Below are 13,682 nucleotides of genomic sequence, written 5' to 3'. Positions count from 1 at the left end.
TATAACAGTAGGCTTAGTTCAACAAAAATTGTCTACTGTGTGCCATTGATTGGCCTAGATAGTCATTGACTTAAAGGCTCTTATTTTCAAATGTAGATGACATTTAATAAACACAGGTTAAAACTTTCCCCAAATTTTCTTGTTCATTCTTAAATCAATTCATCTATCTCTCAATTAATTTCTCATCGCTTTTCTAAAAAAACTTTATTCATAGTAGAATGATAATAGTATTCTTGAACAGTTAATGGGTACTAAACTATTTGTATGTTACATGATTGCTCTAATAATCTTATGAACTAGTTACTGTTATCTCAGTTTTATGGAAAAGACAGCTGACACTCACAGATAAAAATTTATGTGCTTTAAGTCACACAATGAGTCATTGGTGGAGTGTGAATTTGAACATGGGTATGTCTGACACTAAAACCTTTTGATTTAAACCACTATACTCTTAGAAGAAAATAAAGATGAATTGTTGCAGCCCAAATTCTCAGCTGTACTTTGTTACACTACATTTGTCATAAATTCAACTTCCTTAGATTGTACTGGTGACTGGGTAATGTAGTGTACTTATCTAGGGAAACCTAAAAAGTGCTTAGAGACCTGGGAATTCTATCGTGAAACAAGGCAGTCACTTTCTTTTACAGCTGATCACCATTATGATGTTTGGTATTTAGGAAAGGATAGCTCCCATAATACAGGATTTGATGGAAAAGCAACCATGAAATACTGTTATACTTGCTCTGAATGTTATATTGGAAAAAGTATTTTGAGACACACACACATTCCTTAAATATGACATGTATCATTCCTTATGGTTTTTCTTTCTGCCTGAAAATTCATTCCTGTCTTACCTGGTTAACTTCTTATTTTCACATACATGACTTCCCTTTCCACCCAGAAGCTACCTCTGAACTTTTAAGACCTGGTTAATTTTCCCTCATCAGTGTTTACTCCCATCCTAGCACTTTGTTTCCTTCCTTCATTCATTTCTGCATTTATTCCCATCTCTTTTATTCCTTCACTATACAAACATTAAATTGGTACCTACACTGTGGCAGGGATACTTAATGTATTGAAATTGCCTCTTTATTTGCATATGTCTCTGCCTAGGCTCTGGGATACTTGAGAGTAGGAACTGGGGCTCAATCACCACTGCGTGCCCAGTGCTGTGTTTAGCATCTAGTTGGAGCTCAAATATTTGCTGATGAATAATTTCATCCTTTATGCCACCACTGCATTTGGCATGTGGCTCAATTATTGTATGTATTATATGTATAATCTTAACGCAGTTATTTAAGTAAAGTTAGGTACCTTCCATTTATATTTGTATCATCAGAACTTAGCATAGTGTTAAAAACAGAGTAAAAAACTGATAAAATGTTTCTTGCTGAATGAATTAATAAATGATAGGAGAGCCAGATGTATAGTATATGCTCCTGTTCAGATTACTTTCTAATCTAGAAACCAAGAAGCTAGATAGCAGCATTCTGAAAGCTTATTCCAATTTCAATATTAACAAGAACTATTTATTACAATTGTAATAATAAATTAAACTTATTTCTCATAAGAATTAAGTTAAAATAACCTCATAAGAAATTTCCCCTAAAGATTCAGAAACAAATAATATTTAATACACAGCAAAATTTTTACCTCCTTTCCTCATCTAAGTTTAATTATAATAGTCAAGTAGCCAGCACATTTTAAGCACATTTGGAATAAAAAATATCAGAGCAGCCTGGAGACAATTAACATGTGACCAGCTTCAAGCTGGAATTTTTTCCCTTCTATAATTTCCTGAAAATATGGGGCTCTAAAATGTGATTGTGGAGAGAGGCAGGTGGGATACCATAAAAACCCCAGAATCATAGCACCTGGGATTACTTTTCCACCAGTTTTGTGATTTTGTCCATTTATAATGGAATGTTCCTGAGTTTTGTTTAATTCAACTGTAGAATAATAATATCTACCTTATAGGACTCAAAAGTATAATGCTTAAGATAGTTATAATAATTAGAAATAAAAAGAAATCCTCCCCATGGTTTTATTTAGTGTGCTTATTTATGAAAAGGTTAAAGAAAAGTTCCAGGAAAAGTAGAACAAACTGAGGAACACAAATGAAATGCACATTAGTAAAAAGAGAGCAATTCAAACGCTGGAGTTATAAAACCTGCCAGTGGTTACACCTCTTGGAGCTTATCCTCATCTCCCTCCTTGATTGCCACCAACATCTCTTTGTTTAACTCTGTGGCTTTCTTTCTCCTTAAGTGAAGAGACAAAGGTTCTGACTTCCAAAGCAATTAGGTAACTCAGGAAACCAAAGGAACTTCCTAGAGAATGTCCTTATTGACATTAAGCTGTTGATGCGTATTGCCTTGGAAGAAATAAAATGGAATAAAATGGAAGCATTTTATAGCTCTGCACTTACATAGAATACTTTTCTTTATGATTGAAAAGCAGGAGATAATGCTAACCTCCTGTCCTAAGGCTTCCCACCTAGTTACTTCTTGAAAGACACAATAGTTTTGCTCTTTCCTTTTACTTGGTTTATTGGAAGGTTGGCAGCATCTGGTAAACTCCACCAGGAAGTGTCTCTGTGGCTTTGGACTGGGGAACTAAAGATCTGTAGCGCTCTTACTACTTATATCCCATTCTAAATTCTTTGATTAAAAAAAAAAATTAAAGATTCTTTCTAGGATACTTTTTGCAGATACGTGGCAGGGAATGGTGTTCCAGAAAAAGCGTCTTGGCAAAGGCTTTTTAGACAATTCTCTGAGTGTCTAGCCCAAATTGTTGCCTTTTACTATTTTTTCTCCTTACTCTCTCAAACCAGACCACATTTTCCTCAGAGAACTAATGACCTCTTTCTATTGATTTTAATTCCTAATCATATCTTTGTTGCTTTTGATTCACACTACGTTATCCTTTCCCAAACCACTGGTAGATTCACATTGATTTTTGCAAAATTTTCTTACTGTGGTTTTCTCTTATCCTCTTTTTATGTTTCTCAATTTAGTCTTATATTTTGAAATCTTATCTTTTAGTGCTAAATATTTAAATAGCTCAAATAGGTTATGAATTATTTAAATTATAAAATTTTTAAATATGCGGAAAACAAATATAAAAGATATGGAGCAAATAAAAAGTCTATATTAAAAATGTTAATATTTTGTCATATATGTTTCAAATAATACACACAGACACTAAAGCTATAACTAAAACTTCTTTTGTAACTCTCATCTAACTCCCTTTCTTTTCTCACCAGATGCTGCTGCTATTTTGAAATCTGTATCTTTCCTTTTCATGTTTTTATACAGTATCTACTCTTCACATTGCGACTATTTAAATCATATTTATAAAATGGCCCATCATGATTGCATTTGCATTTTATTTCTTTTTTTCTTTCTCTCTTTTTTTTTTTTTTGAGACAGAATCTCGCTGTGTCACCGAGGCTAGAGTGCAGATGCATGGTCTCCACTCACTGCAAACTCTGCCTCCTAGGTTCGAGTGATTCTCCTCCCTCAGCCTTCCAAGTAGTTGGGATTACAGGCACGCACCACCATGCCCAGCTAATTATTGTATTTTTAGTAGAGACAGGGTTTTGCCATGTTGGCCAAGCTTGTCTTGAACTTTTGACCTCAGGTGATCCACCTGACTTAGCCTCCCAAAGTGTTGGAATTACAGGCATAAGCCAATGCGCCCAGTGCATTTTCTTTCATATTCAATTCTTGAATATTCCTGGACATAATTACCTTGCTTAAAACTATTCTCTCCACTGGAAGGTAAACATTATAAGAATAGATACTTTTATCAGTTTTGTTCATAGAAATATTTACAGCATTTAGAACATTGCTTGAGATGGGGTTCACAACACTCTACTCCAAAATATGGCACTCTGACATATTAATATTTTAAGCTGAAGGAATTCGAGAAACGCCAAGTACAGAAAGACTTTCTGTCTTTCTCTGACCCTTCACCCCTGAAGCAGGTGATAAGACCCTCATGTGAGAGATGCCGTTTTTAAATCTGAAGGAAAAGAGCATCCTTATGTCAGAGGAATCTGAAAGAATAGGCTTTGCTGTGTTTACCTGCGTTTACTCATGCCCTTTGGCCTATCTCCTTTCTCTACAGCTCTTCATTTTACATCTAACCTAGCGTACAGACAGCCAGATTTAACTGCCTCTTCAGGTCATTTCCTTATGAAGACTCATGTGTCACATAAAACTTACATTAAATAAATATGTATGCTTTTCTTCTGTTAATCTGTCTTTAGTTACAGGGGCCCCAGCCAATGAACCTAAGATGGGTAGAAGGAAAAGATATTTTTCCTCCCCTGCACCTGGAACACTGCTAGATACACATTTATCGAATAAATGATAAGATGACTGAATGAATAAATGTTTTGAAATTTTCCTTAAGATAAACTTTAAAATATTTACCATAGTTTACAAGGCTCTCCAAAAGGTGACCTTTGTCTAGCTTTCTTGCCTCATTTCTCCCTTACACTGTCAGTTTCATTTCGGTTTCTGTGTTCTATGTCCACAACACTCTTCTCTTTAATTTTAGTTTGGCCATTTCCCATCATTGCTCCAATTTTTGCAGGCTCACAATTCATTGAAGGGGCAAGTTAAATATCACCTAAGTTAGCTTTTACAGTTATGGGCTTTCCCACCATTGGGGTCTTCTCTGTTGTCAATACTCAATATCTTATTATTACTTGTCAATATTTGGAAAAAGAATCTCCATGAGGGCAGAGATCCTCTTTACCCTAATCACTACTAGAGTAGGTACTTGGTAATTATAAGACAAACTGCTTCCTGTCCTCAATGAAAATAAGTTGAATTGGGAACGTGTTCTCCCCTCATTCTCCATTTATATCTGATTTCTTTCATGTCTTCTTGGTTTTTACACCAGATTCTCTTTATCTTTCTTCCTAATTCCTGGTTACTGGCTCCTAAGAATTTATGACTGCTGCTGAGAATATGGCTGGCTTAAACATAATTTTAATAACTTTATTGATGAAAATACATTCTCATAATATCATTCAGCAATCCACATACATGTTTACTCACATACACTCACATGTATTTATGTGTAAAAAAAGGAACCTGCTATCCTACCACTTGTAAACATCTTAGGTAGCCTTCATTTAGGATATTTTTCTATGAAAAAAATATATTTACATACAAAAAGTATATGGCTAAATATATAGGTAGACATTGATATCAGTTGATTGCTAATGTAACTTGTTTTCTGAACAGTTGTTTAATTCCAGGTGGGCTCAGATCTCTTAGCCATGCTAATAATCTTACAGGATTATGTTGGAATAAAATCAGATAACATTTCCAAGATGCTGCAAACAGTTGCTGTCACATAGAAAGCATTATATATGTACTGGTTATTATCACAACGAAGGCGCTGACCCAAAAGTGACTGGAACTGTCACATTATAGGCTGAAGTAAGATAACTATAAGCCAAGTGTATAGAAGAAAGGCTTGCAGTATTTCCTAAAGCTAGCCCCAAGCCTTTCTGTGGCAGGCTTTGGAATAGCTGAAGCCATCAGAACATTCTTCTTAACTAGCAATTCCGAGTGATAGGTTACTTTGAATCAGAGCCACTGAGGTGAGCTTGCACACAGCAATAGGCTCTTCAGAAAAGTGCTGTAGACTCCAGTTAGAGGTTAAACTTCACATGATATCAATGCAAAGACTTTTCTAGGTTGGTGATTTGTTTTCCACCCAGACCTCCCGCACACATACACCCACTCACATGTATGCACCTAGCCAGAGAATCATTTCATTCTTCTGTATGAAAACCTTTACTGGCCCCACGCTGTCTATAGGATAAATTCTGAACTCATTAGTTAGAGGCTTTCCTCATAGGCTGGCCTTAATACCTACTTTAATCTTCATTTGTAACACTCTCCATCATTTTACTGGAGGTTGACACATACTTACTGAAAGCTTACTCTATGTCAGGCATTGTATTAGGTGCTGAGATTACAAATATGTTTAAAAAACAGGTCTGTCCATGAGAAACTAACATTTCTGTAAGAGTAGTAGATAGGTATACAGGTCTTTAAAATCTAGTTTGAAAAATGATTTAAAGAGGGAAGCAGAATTTGTTTTGTAAATACAGAAAAGAAAACTTTGTATTCTATCAAAGGAGGCTTCATAGAGAAGATAACACCTGAGCAGAGTAAGGGAGGGTAAGGGGGAGTTACTCAAGTGAAGAAAGAGGGGTAAGCACATTCCAGGCAGAGAAGACAATATACATATATATATATATATGTGCATACAGGGATGAATAAAACAGCATTACGTGTGGATGAGAATTATGAGCAGTCTTAGACAATAGAATGTAAAATGAAAGATGAAAAGTTGTGATTGAAACTAGAAACATCATAAGCGTGTGGTAAAGACAGGACATTTTGTATGTCATGTTGAAAAGCTTGGAGTATATTATACAGAGATATAAAACCAGTGGTAAGTTTTGAGTGATGGAGTTCAGGATACACTACCCCAAAATATGGCACCTTGGCATTTGAGAAAACAGTAGAAGCAGGAAGGTAACTCTTACATTCCCCTCACTGTTCTCCCCTGAAAGCAGGTCATAAAATTCATTTGACAGGTGCTCTGTCTGTCCCCTGAGGAAGTGAACATCTGTCTATCTCTAAAAACGCAAGGTCACTGACAGCAATCTAAACAAACAGGATAGCTGAGTTCTCCCCAGCTAACTATCCTTAGATCATGCTTTTTCATCTAATCATATTTCTTTATGACTTACTACTTCTCTATCAAACCTAGCATAAAAATGCACAAGTTTTCCTATTTCTTTGTGTTTTCCTTTCCCTATGTAAAACTTACATTAAATAAACTTATATGCTTTTCTCTTGTTAGTTTATATCTTGTTACAAGGACTTCAGTCACAAACCTAAGCTGGGAAGAAAAGATAATTACTTTCTCCTATATGAGCAAGGAAACAAAAAAGACACATCTGTATTTAGGATACATTATTCAATAGCAAGGTCATCTTCTCCCCTCAGCACCTTCTTCAAGTAATGTGATGTCACTATTTCTTGTGTGCTTTGAAAAAAGTTTCAGCTTGCTGTCTCCTTTAGTGTTTTAAAGAAGTGTTATACAAAGCATTGTTTGCAAAATGTAGGGGGACAATAGAATCCACTTTAATTTGGAATTTTGTGTGAGCTATGATCCAAGTTATTGGTTCTTTCCAATTTAAAAAAATTGTTAAAAGTATCTTACCTAGAAAATTTTAAGTATTTATGTCTGCAACAATTGTCTCAACATAATAAACTGTGTAATTTTTGTCATAAAAAAAATCTGAATTCTCTCTAAAAAATAGCAAGATGAAAAGTGGATTTAGAGGCATGTGGCATAAATCTAGGGCAAGGGAATAAACTGGGATGTTACTGCAATATTTAAATATGAGATGATGAAAACCTAATTGAGTGAAGAATTGTTCTAGGAGAAGAGGACAAGTGGTTGGGAAGATTTGGCAATCAAAGCATTAGGGTTGATAAGAGACTGGATTTGGGTGGCCATATCCACCCGGAGAATGGAAAAGCAGGCTTATTGTTAATTGGGGCACAATGGTGAAATGATGAGGTTTGGATATACTGGACTGAAATAAGTGAGGACTAACCAAGTGGAGATATCTTGCAAGTAGTTATATTCATGATCCTCAAACTGAGGAAAAGAATACAAGCTGGGCTGTACAACTGGGAATTCACAGCATGCAGGTAATAATTAAAACCATCAAAGTAGATGACATCACTTGGAGAGATTGTGTAAAGGGAAAAGCACAATGAGCTAGTGATGGAACCCTGGGAAACATCCGTTTTTAATGATCTAGATTAAGCCAAAGAGGCAACAGCAGCAACAACAAAAACACTCAGAAGTGGTGTTTGCGTAGATAAGAGAAACCTGTGTTATATGGCTGGCACAGGAGAAGACTTCAGGAGACTGCTGAGCATCAAGCTCATTACATTGTGCAGAAATGTTTGTAAAGTAAGGACTGACAAGGGGCTATTAGTTTGGCCATGTGGCAGCCACAGATGTCTTCTGCTAAAATATTTCTGACAGCATGGTTAAGGCGGGAGGAAAATTGCTTTGATAAGAGCGAGGGAGATAAAAGAAAGATTTATTACTCAAGAAAGTTGACTGGAAAGAAGGATGAGATAGAATTAACAGTGCAAAGATTTGGATTTGTGTTTACACTATAAATAGGACATCTTTGAGATAACACAGAGTATATAAAGATGTGTGCACCTTTTATATGAGGCAGACCAATAGCCTATTAGTCATTCCTCAGTCTTCCTTAGCTTATGATGTTAATAATTCCGAAAGAGCTACTTCCTCTTTCAGGTACCTTCTTAACTTTTTTGTAAAGTGATCTTTAACTCACGTTTCAAGATTAAACTTTCCCAGGTTCTCCAGGCTTAGTTTTGGCCCCTACCCTTCCATAATACTTTGTTTATTCCTCACCTGTAACGCCAAGAGCACTGTTGCTACCTGGTTCCATGCTTTTCTTCTGCAAGATTATATATTTCTTAGGAACTTAGACTATATCTTTGTATTCCTAATCCAAATTACACTTTCTGACACAAGCTAAGGTCTAAATTTATTAATCAGCCCTTGAAAATCTCAAAGACATCTCTGATATTTTCTGTAACTAAACTATTGATCTTTACGAAATAATCTTTCTAGTCTTCAAAAAAGAAAGTTTGGCAACTCCCTTATACCTTCATCATCCAGTTTATCTGCATGTCATGTTGATTTTACTTCAAAGTATACCTCAAATCTTCCAATGCACTATTTAGTTCAAGACAATAAGAATTCTTGTCTACAGCTCGCCAAGTTGTCTTTCTGTCTCCACTTTCTATCCTTTCCCAAATTATTTTTGTTAACAGTAACCAGGATGATATTTAAAAATATACTTATAATCGGGCCGGGCACGGTGGCTCACGCCTGTAATCCCAGCACTTTGGGAGGCCGAGGCGGGTGGATCACGAGGTCAAGAGATCGAGACCATCCTGGTCAACATAGTGAAACCCTGTCTCTACTAAAAAATACAAAAAATCAGCTGGGCATGGTAGCACGTGCCTGTAATCCCAGCTACTCAGGAGGCTGAGGCAGGAGAATTGCCTGAACCCAGGAGGCGGAGGTTGCGGTGAGCTGAGATCGCGCCATTGCACTCCAGCCTGGGCAACAAAAGCGAAACTCCGTCTCAAAAAAAAAAAAAAAAATTATATACTTATAATCATGTATTTTTTTCTTATATTAAAATCCTGCAGTGATTTCTCATTGTCTATATAATAAAACACTCAAATCCTGAACATGTTCCCCTAGGCTGCATAGGTTCTTGCCCCTACTACATTTTTTTTTTAACCTCTTCTGACACCATTTTCCTACCTGCCTACCCATATAGAGACATTCACATGTGCTGTTTTCCCAGACAGAAATCTCTTCTTAGTCATTATTGGCTAAATATTTATATTTATCATTTAGGTCTGAGCTAATTTTTACTTCTTCAGAGAGAAATTTTATGGCCACAAATTTAAATTATGACCCCCCTAATATTTCCATTTTTTTAATTCCTATTCTTTGACTTGATATACAATTTGTCAGTGAGGTACACAAATAGCCCATTAGCAAACAAATAGCTGACCAGCCATGTGCATGTGTTGTTTTATGTCTCATTCCCCACAAGATGATGAGATATATAAGGACTAGGATGGAGGGAACAACTGATGCAGGAACCACTGCCATTTTTTCACCTCATTTTCTCTGGTATCTAACATTAATTGAAATAGCAATAATATTTATCTGTTGAAATAATGAAAGAACAGATTGTGTTCATTCTCAGTAGCATAAACTTACAAAGCATGGTGCAAAAAGTTACATCTATATATTCATTCTCAAGGTGTATAGCCATGCAAGTTAGTTCATGATGCAAGACAACTTTTCATTTTCACAATAATCCAGTTGGAAATTAGAAAAACAGGTAAAGAAGTAGAATAAGGAAAAGATCAGCAATACTGCTTTCCTCACCCTCCTTCAAGAAAACCAATCATAGTATTTTTTTTTTCTTTTTGACATTTTTACTGTGTGTGTGCACATAGGTACACTACAGTTCATCTATTCAACAAAATTTATTGAAGGCTTTGTGTTTAGCACTGATTCAGCTCTGGGGAAAACAGGATGAATAAGAGCATCAGAAAGCTCAGAGCCTAATGGCAAAAATAGGATTCAAATGTTATCACAAGGCACTTTGGTGTTTTATTAAATCAGATTTTTTTTTTAAGAAAAGGAAAAGTCTTCTGTATACATATCAATCATTATAAAAAAAAAGTGAGGTGTCTTGAAAGATCCAGGATCATGGAATTTTTTATAACCAGACTTTTGAAATAAGTGAATACAACTACTATGAATAAAATCATTTGTCTTGGGAGAGACGGAATCTAACACTGATGACCTTATGAGCTAGCCTTTAGAAGTTTTGTGCTAAATCCATCTAAATTCTAAAACCACTAGACAACCTGACATACCACATGGTGGGCCCTCTGCCTGCAAGCTTTCTTCCTCTTTCCCTTGCAGACTCAGCTCATGGGTGCTGTCCTCATGCTCCCGTGTATATAAATCTATGTCCTTTTATTATATTATCGTATTTTAACGTATTGCCTTCTTTATTAATCTGTAAACTTTATTAAGATAGATGTAGTATTTTTATTTCTATATTTTTAGTGGTAGGCAAATAAGCATGAGTGAGTAAATATTTATCAAAGAAAAATTCAAAGACAGTATGAAAGGTATATTCTGTTTTTATATTGTAAAAATTAGAAAGGACTATAAAATGTAGAATAGAAAACGCAATGGCATATTCTTTAACATCTTTGGCACAAAGAACCAAAACAAAACAAAAAATAAAGTAAAATCAAGTCTTGCCCTGTGCCAACAATACTTGAAAACTTATTAGTTGGAGCCTCCTGATTTCAATCAATGAAAACAATTAAGATAAGTAAAGAACTTTAGATGACATTCTGCCCAACTGGGTGCTACATTTTTTGTTCTTGGACATGTCATGACATATTTTCATCACTTCCTGGCTAAAATTTCTTTCTCTTCCCCCAAAATGACACACTTAACTGGGAACCTACTTAGGAACTTCTGAGAATGTCCCGGGGATGACGGAAGAATGCCCAATAGACAAGCTAGGAATTCTGTTTTAATTTTGGAATGAGGATGGGCATATAGGCAGATCTCTCCTGGAGATTTGAAGATTTTAATAAGTAGCTCAGACTTTGGGAAGGCTTGTGTTCACAAAGAAATTCTTTGTTTCATAAATAAGACTTCCCAAGATAAGTAACACGTGGAGATGTGACCCCCACCATGCCTGTGTCTTTTTTCAGTTAATTTATATGTGTAAGATTGTGATAGATTACCTGTGAGATCATCAGTGGGCCAAGACCCCAGCTGGCATGCCTTGCAGGTGTACTCATCAAAGACATACTCATTCTCCTTACAAGGTGTACAGGTCCAACAACAGCTGACTTCTCCCTTTCGGATCACCTAAGACAATATTTGAAATTTAGATTAATTTTTTTGCATAGATAAAAATCCAACAATTCCATATTCCAATATGCTGTTTCACAAAGCAGAAAGGGCTTTTGCTTATATTATTTGAAATTCTATCAGATAAGCAGTATAATTTTTAGGATTCCTAATTTTTAATTAAACTGAGGCTGAGCTTAAACAATGAGTCCAACATCATAGAGTTAGTTGGTGGCAGGGTAGGAATTAAATTAAATGCAAGTCTTTGGATAATTAGCCTTGGATACCTGTATTTAATTAAGTAGCTATGCTTATGCTCATATGTACGTACACGTAACTGAATTTGCCCCAGGATCTGGTCTGATTCTTCTTTCCTCAAGTTAAGAACTTCTGTTCTCAGGATTTATCAAGGCTTCCTTCCCTCCGTTAGTTGAATAATTATGAGAAAAAAAAACACTGTATATTTCCTAATGTTCTAAAATCTATCCATGTTGATAAAAATAATTAGGAATTTGTTTTGGGTAGAACAAGGCAAAAGATGAAGGTTTTTCCTGGAGAATATCTCTTGATCTCTTTCTACCAAAACTCTGGTTCAACAATTCAACTCATTATTTCCTACTCCAGTAGCTTTCTTTTGTTTGAAGGTAGATGAGGTCATTGAGACTATTATATACCTCTTAATCTACCTGATTTTTTTAGGGTAATGGAAAATAATTGAAGTAATTTAACAGTTGAAAGAGTCACAGACGTTATTCTTTCAAAATAGATGTACCTTTTCTCCCCTATCATTGGTGCATGAAAAGCCTCTGTGGAATAGACAGCATTCATTAAATGTTCTTTTAAATAATTAAAACTCTGATTAATACTCAGCAATAACGAGACATAGTAATGATTACACTTTATATTCCTAATCTTAGATACTGACTCTAGTAATGCTCTTTGATAATTACATCAGCTAGATACATATAGCCGAATATAATTGTAAGCTGACAACTGTTTTTTACATTTTGTAGTATTTCTTGTACTGACTCTTAAAACTACAACAATACAAGCAGGGAATAAGGGCCTGAAATATCTTTTCCCTAAAGTAACTAAATAAGTGAGACAAAATTGCTCCTTGGGCCTGATTAAAGTATTCTTCATAATAATTTCAACTATTTCCAGGCTCTTTAGTACATGTCACATACTGTTATCCCATTAAAACACTAGAATGGCTCTGTATGAAGTAGCTGGTTTATTTTATTCATTTTCTTGGGGGAGAAAACTAAGGTATAGTTAACTCACATAGCATGTTAGGGTAAATGAGGGATCAAACAATATGTGTTGGACTTCAAAGGCTCGTGCTTATACATAGTGAGTCTTATTGGAAGATAGACTGTGTGATATTTTGAAAGAGGCAGGGGAAGGAGTGCTGGCTTGGGAATCAAGTGGCAGCGGGTTCTACTCTTACTTATAGCCACTCAGTAGTTGTGCAGCCTTGAACAGTCCTCCAGCTAGTGCTCAGTTTCTTTTAATTGGACCTATTACTTTTACCATAATAATACCTATCTTATAGGACTTTCTTAGGATTATATAAAAATCAGTGATTTGTAAAGTATAGAACACTGTAATAATGTTACCCATTTCATTAATAATATGCTCATATGCCCATAGACAGAAATAAAGAATTTCATTTTCAAGGCATACCACACTTGGCAAAATGATCCTTGAACAATTATTAGATTTTGTAATGCAAACAGGCATATTGCAAAGCTGAAGAAGTCTCTTTCAGACCTTAGCAGGGATTGGCAAATAAAAGCAGCTGCATTTCCCTCTACTAGAAATCTATTGACTTCTTGTGCTTCAGTTTTCATTGGTTTGTGAATTTCAGGCTTTTATTAAAATAAGTTCATGCCCTTTTCCAAGAAAAACTCCAATATTACAATCTCTTTTTGAATCAATAGTGACAACTTAATATGGCTTCCTTTGATTATTTAGAATTTATTATTTTACGTTTTCACATTTTATGCTCTGTTTCACATTTCTTTTGAACACAAGGTAGTGATAATTCTCTTTCATGGCAATTTAATATCTTGGAAGTAGTGGTGCTTTCTTTCTTTTTTTTTTTTTTT

The 13,682-nt window shown here is 35.3% G+C and overlaps 1 protein-coding gene across 1 annotated transcript in view; it reads right to left on the bottom strand.

Moving 5' to 3' along the window:
• GRM5 (glutamate metabotropic receptor 5) overlaps nt 1-13,682 on the bottom strand; it is a 155,258-nt gene that overhangs the window by 76,551 nt on the left and 65,025 nt on the right. The window contains exon 4 of the mRNA XM_017515413.2: nt 11,463-11,589. Coding sequence (XP_017370902.1) covers nt 11,463-11,589 — 127 coding nt within the window. The remainder of the gene's footprint in view (nt 1-11,462; nt 11,590-13,682) is intronic.

Source organism: Cebus imitator, unplaced genomic scaffold, assembly GCF_001604975.1.
Source record: "Cebus imitator isolate Cc_AM_T3 unplaced genomic scaffold, Cebus_imitator-1.0 Scaffold549, whole genome shotgun sequence".
Classification (NCBI taxonomy): Eukaryota; Metazoa; Chordata; class Mammalia; order Primates; family Cebidae; genus Cebus; species Cebus imitator.
This window is presented reverse-complemented; position numbering and strand designations above follow the sequence as displayed.